Source organism: Tiliqua scincoides, chromosome 4, assembly GCF_035046505.1.
Source record: "Tiliqua scincoides isolate rTilSci1 chromosome 4, rTilSci1.hap2, whole genome shotgun sequence".
Taxonomy (NCBI): Eukaryota; Metazoa; Chordata; class Lepidosauria; order Squamata; family Scincidae; genus Tiliqua; species Tiliqua scincoides.
In genome coordinates, this window is record NC_089824.1 from 188,301,855 (window position 1) to 188,307,854 (window position 6,000).

General features: G+C 46.9%; 1 protein-coding gene across 1 annotated transcript in view; it reads right to left on the reverse strand.

Annotated features, from left to right (window-relative positions):
• DENND2D (DENN domain containing 2D) overlaps positions 1-2,633 on the reverse strand; it is a 38,133-nt gene extending 35,500 nt beyond the window's left edge. The window contains exon 1 of the mRNA XM_066624980.1: positions 2,382-2,633. Coding sequence (XP_066481077.1) covers positions 2,382-2,466 — 85 coding nt within the window. The 5' untranslated portion in view covers positions 2,467-2,633. The remainder of the gene's footprint in view (positions 1-2,381) is intronic.
• Positions 2,634-6,000: the final 3,367 nt, after the last annotated feature.

Below are 6,000 nucleotides of genomic sequence, written 5' to 3' on the forward strand. Positions count from 1 at the left end.
CTGAACTTGTCAAACACAGTTACCAGATCACCAGTACTCTGTACACCAGGGGTGTCCAAAGTTTTTGGCAGGAGGGCCACATCATCTCTCTGACACTGTGCCAGGGGGGAAAAAATAATTAATTTACATTTAAAATTTGAATAAATTTACATTATATAAATGACTATATTAAAGATGCACTTATATGAATGATTGAAGTTCTTGAAATAGCTCAAGGCCTTTAAAAGGCCTTGCACAAAGCAAAACTGGCCTTTCCTTTGCTGCCACTACTGCATCACAGATGTGAAACAGCAAGCAGTGGAGGAAGCCCTCATCCCAGAGCTTATGCGAGAGGTCAAACAGTCGCCCTCATGCTGAGAGCAGATGCGGGCTCCAACAAATCTCAGGAGGGTCAGAGGCTCATTGGAGACTGGGGGTCCCTGAGGGCTGCATTGAGAGGCCTTGAGGGCCGCAAGTGGCCCCAGCGCCGGGGTTTGGGCACCCCTGCTATACACCATAAAAATGGAAAAGTCTGTACATTGACAACACACTGAGGTAGTGAACCTGTTGTTGCTGATATTATCTTGACTTTCTGTTCAAATGCCACACGTTGTCTCACCCATAAACATGAATTCAAGCCATCATACTCTGGATGAATTAACCCCAAATAATTGCCATGCCCTTGTTCTGTATCCCAAGTATTAATCTGAATTACCCAGAAACTACAGTGAAAGGGAGGCCAGGCCACTGTTTAAAATAATTTGCAATGTTATCCTGCAGATCGCACCCTTGTACTCTGCATTCATTAATCTAGAACAATAAACATTCATAATTATTATGGCTATTAACTGCATGCAATCATTGCACACATAACTGCATGCATAAGCATGCACTGAAAGAACAGTAAAACAATTGCACATTTTACTATTTTTCACATGTATCTATCTTCCCTTCTAGTTATCCTCACAACAACCCTGTGATGTTGATTAGGCAGAGACAAGGTGACCAATCCTCTTTTCCAGGATATGTCCTCTTTTTCAGCCTTGTATCCTGGAAAATAACTTATGTGTCCTCCTTTTCCTGTGAATGGTTCTTGCAGGCAGTGCAGAGCCTTCTTGCAATTAATAAATTATATTTTATACAGTTTCAAATTTAATAACAATTAATCTAGTGTTTAAATTAACCACACAAGATCAATATACAAGTATTTTTAGCTTTTATTTTGTCATGCCCTACATTTTTCTTGGATGTCCTACATTTTGGGGTGCTTTGTTCTCTTTTGTGGTTATGACTTCTGGGTCACCCTGGGAGGAGACATAGCAACTGGTGCAAGGTCACCCAGTTAACTTCATGGACAAATGGGAATTTGAACTCAGATTTTCCAAGTCCAAAAAAAACTCCAACCAGGATACCACACTGGCTCACAACCACACAACTGAGAGCATTTAAAAGGGAACGAAAGGAAACCCAAAGCAGGTAAAAGGACTTTTTGCACCCTGAACCCAAAGCAGGTAAAAGGACTTTTTGCACCCTGAACCCAAAGCAGGTAAAAGGACTTTTTGCACCCTGAACCCAATGCAGGTAAAAGGACTTTTTGCACCCTGAACCCAAAGCAGGTAAAAGGACTTTTTGCACCCTGAACCCAAAGCAGGTAAAAGGACTTTTTGCACCCTGAACCCAATGCAGGTAAAAGGACTTTTTGCACCCTGAACCCAAAGCAGGTAAAAGGATTTTTTGCACCCTGAACCCAAAGCAGGTTAAAAGGACTTTTTGCACCTTGAACCCAAAGCAGGTAAAAGGACTTTGTACACCCCGATGGACTTTTTGCCCCCTGACTCTGAAGGCGTGTGGCTTGTGTGTCAAGATGAAAGTCATCTGCCTGGCACGACCTTGAGCCTGCAGCTCTTTCCCTCTGCTGAAAGCGACCCGGCGATCGCCATTCACCCGGACTGCCCCTTCGCAGCTTCCACCGCTTCCAGAGCCCTTCAGAGGCGACCTTCCCCTCCTTCGCGGAACGCCCGAGGCGAGAAAGCCGGGAGGCTCCGGGACTTTCCGATCCGCGGATTTTCCCGGAGAGGGCGGCGTGGAGGGAGGGGTGGAGGCGGCAGCCCTCCGCTGTCCAGCCGTCCGGGAAGGGGACTGGCTGCTGGGATGACCCCGGGCGGGCGTGCCCGGCTCGCTCGCTCCGCCACTTACGGGAAACTTTCCCAAGTTCACACGCTAAGCTGCAGGGGCGGCAGCAGGAACTGACGGGGGGCCCGATCCTGGGGCGGCTGCTCTCCCTGGGTGGGGGGACGGACGGGAGGGGGTGTCCCAAGGCGGGTGGGGGGCTTGGAAGGGGCCAACGCCGAGGAGGTGGGGGGCTGGGGAGAGACCTGCCGCCACCCTCCGCCTCTGCTCACCCCGGGCCCTGGACGACCTCCTCCGCAGGCTGTTTCGGAAGAAGCGGGCGATCCCCTCCACCGACATCCCGCGCGGCTGCTCCATGCGCTGCCCGCCTGCTCTGCCGCTTCCACGCGCTGCGAGCTCCCGCCTCCCTGGCCGCTGGCTCGCCTTCCCCGTCGAGCTTTCGCTTTCGGCGCGGCTGGGCACCTGCCCGGGCACCAGCTGGCAGGGAGAGCTTTGCACCTGGCTGGGGCTGGGGGGAGGAGCTCCCCTTCTCACCACCCCCAGCCCTGAGAAGGGAGGCGATGAGAAGGAAGCAGCAGCCCCTGGAGGAGGGAGAAGGAACACCTGAAGGAGAGGGAGCGGACGGAGAAGAAGACAGCCTGGATTGGGTGTGTGGGCAGCAAGTCAAGGACTTCCGTGGAAGCCACACATCCTCAGGCATTTCCAGCCCTCGTGCAAGGCTCTTCCGCTGAAATTGGGAGAGTTAGGACAGACAAAAGAAAACATTTCTTTCCTCAGCGTGTCATTAGTCTGTGGAACTCTTTGCCACAGTGATGCCACGGTGATGACATCCACCCTAGGTGCCTTTAAAAAGGGATCAGACAAATAACTGGAGGAAAAGTCCATCACGGGTTACAAGCCATGATGTGTATCTGAACCCACCTGATTTTAGAAGTGGGTTCCCACAAAATGCAAAAAGGAATGGCACCGGGATGTGGGTCTCTTGTTGTCTTGTGTGCTCCCTGAGGTGGGCCACTGTGAGATCCAGGAAGCTGGACTAGATGGGCCTATGGCCTGATCCAGAAGGGCTGTTCTTGTGTTCTTATGTTAAGGCCCTGCTTGGATTATGTACCTGGCTCACAATAGTTCTCACCTAAAAAAAAGGTGGTTTAACCACAAGGTGGTTCACCAAAAAATTAAACCTAAAACAAATCCATGTGCATCTTTATCTTGAGCTTTCTAAAATATCAAACTGCTAAAAGTGCCTGCCATCATCTCCTGGCGCTTTCCCAAATCCTGATGCAGTATATACGCACACTGTCAGACTGCACAAATGTACATGGGGAAACGTGTGCATTTTCTGTGTTTCTACATCTTTTTAAAAGAGCCGTGTAATTTTTAAGCCTTTAAGATATTTCTGGGCCTTTGACTTTTCCCAGATTTTCTGCTAAACGTGAAATATGGTTCTGAAATCATTACCGGTAACTTTTAAGAGTGGTTCTGATGATCTGAGAGAGGGTTCCAACCTGTTACAAGAAGATGGTTTTAGCATATATGATACGATTATATGATCCTTATGTCTAACCTAGTCAGTTTACAACATGCCCAGTTATAGACTGGTCATTCTGGATTTTGTTTTTCAGGAGGGGGTTTAATGCTCTTCGGCTGCAATCCTAAACAAGGGGTAGACATGCAAAGGATTGTGCTTTTAATTATGCTTTCCTAGGCTTCAGTATGCTGGACTGAGACCATGTGACACCAGAATGTACATATTTCCAGGGGTGGAAGCTGTGAATGTGGGATAAGAATACAGAAATCAAATGTCTGCTCCAACTAATTCTGGTTTTACATTTCCATTATTGACAGATTTAAGCAAAACCTGATTTAAAGTTCACATGTGAAAACATTCTGAGTTTCCTCCTATGTGAGCATTGATTTTTAAGGCTGCCTCTGGAAGAATAAAGCCATGTTTCTTATCCTCTGCTACTGTAGGAAAAGGGTCTCCTTTGTGTAGGCCATACAGCTGAGCAAAATTCAAAGGGCTGAAATTTTCAGCTAAAAGAACCAGCTGAAAGCTGCTTCTGGGGGGATAAAGGCCGCCCACAGTGTGAAAGAAGAACAGTCCCCCTCACAGGACATGTCTTATGTATCCACTGGGCTGGCAGCCAAAGCAGCAACAGAATGCACAACAGGGTCACGTTTCCCACTGATGCTCACAAAGGGAGAGATGTTCCTCTAGACCCAATTAGAAGAAGCTGGGGGGTTATTTTCTGCAAACTTTGCACTCTCCCTGGGAAACTACCATGCTCTCTGACCAAGCGCTAGAACAAATGTTGCTTTGTTCATATGGTTTCAATATTTTCAAAAAGGTTCGCAAAGCTGTGTAAAAACCAGAAGAAAGAAAGCCGGTCGGATCTCCGCAGGATAGACATTCCAAAATGGTGGCACCACCACTGAGAATGCCCAGTTCCTAGTACCCACAAAAACCTAAACTACATGTTGTGTTTAGCGTGTAGCATGCAGTTTGGGTCTTTTTTATAATGCCTATGTATCAGTACTTTCAAGGGTTAAACAGCTGCCTTTGGAGTTGTGCCCTTTCCACCAGGAAAGTGGCCTTTACCTCCACATTGTGATCCCAATCCAAGCAGTACAGCTGCTAGTCAGAAGTTAAAACAAACAAATCAAACAAAAGCAAAAACAAACTACATATCATGTGGTGTAAAAGTAATACATGGGTTGGGTCTAATTTAATGTTTAGCAAGGAAGTGGCAGACAACAGGAACTCCAACACTTATCTTAAGGCTCAGACAGGCTGATCCATGGTGAAAGAAGTCCTTAAGATAACCCAGTCCCAGCTGTTAGGGCTTTAATACCAGCATTTAAAACCGGGCCTGGAAATAAATAGGTAACCAATGAGGTTGGTATAGCATTAATTAGATATGCTCTGATCACAGTGTTCCTGACCACATTCTGGCAGCTACATGTTGTACCAATGGAAATTTCCAAACTGTTATTAAAGGCAGCCCCCTGTAAGGAGCTGATGGCCAGAGCAAAGTGGAAGTGGATCCTGCTATTTCCTAATACTGCCTTGGGTTGTTGTTTTTAACTGGATTAAAGACATGCATTGAAATCCATGGGTCATAGAAGTGCTTTCTGTTGTCTGCCCGTTATATTCTACACTATCTATTATACTGTAAGAACATAAGAAAAGCCCTGCTGGATCAGACCAAAGGTCCATCTTGTCCAGCATCTTGTCACCCAAAGTGGCCCACCAGCTTCCTCTGGGAAGCCCTCAAACCAGAGAAAAGGGCAAACTCTTCTCCTGGCATTGGCATTCAGAGCCACACTGCTGCTGAATCTGGAGATAGCAACAGCCATCATAACTAGTAACCGTTGATAAACCTGTGCGCCATGAATTTGTCCAATCCTCTTTTAAAGCCATCCAATTTAGGAACATAACAGCCCAGCTGGATCAGGCTTAGGCCCATTTAGTACAGCTTCTTGTATCTCACAGTGGCTCACCAAATGCCTCAGGGAGCACACAAGACAGGAAGAGATCTGCATCTGGTGCCCTCCCTTGCACATTCTGAGGTAAACAGTGACCATCACCATGTCCTGTGTCGATGAATTCCACAGATTAGTTATGTGTTGTGTGAAGTACCTCCTTTTGTCTGTCCTAAATCTCCCACCAATCAGTTTCATTGGAAGATTCCTGGTTCTAAGCAGTGGTATAGCTAAGGGGGTGCAGGGGATAGCCGTTGCACTGGGCATCAAGCTTTAGGGGGGCAACAAGCTGAGCTTGATACTAGTGACCAAAATTGTAAAAATCTTGGTATGTATGAATAATACCATCATGTTCTATATCATTGGAAAGGTAACTTAATGCAGAATGCAATGAAACAAACCACAATG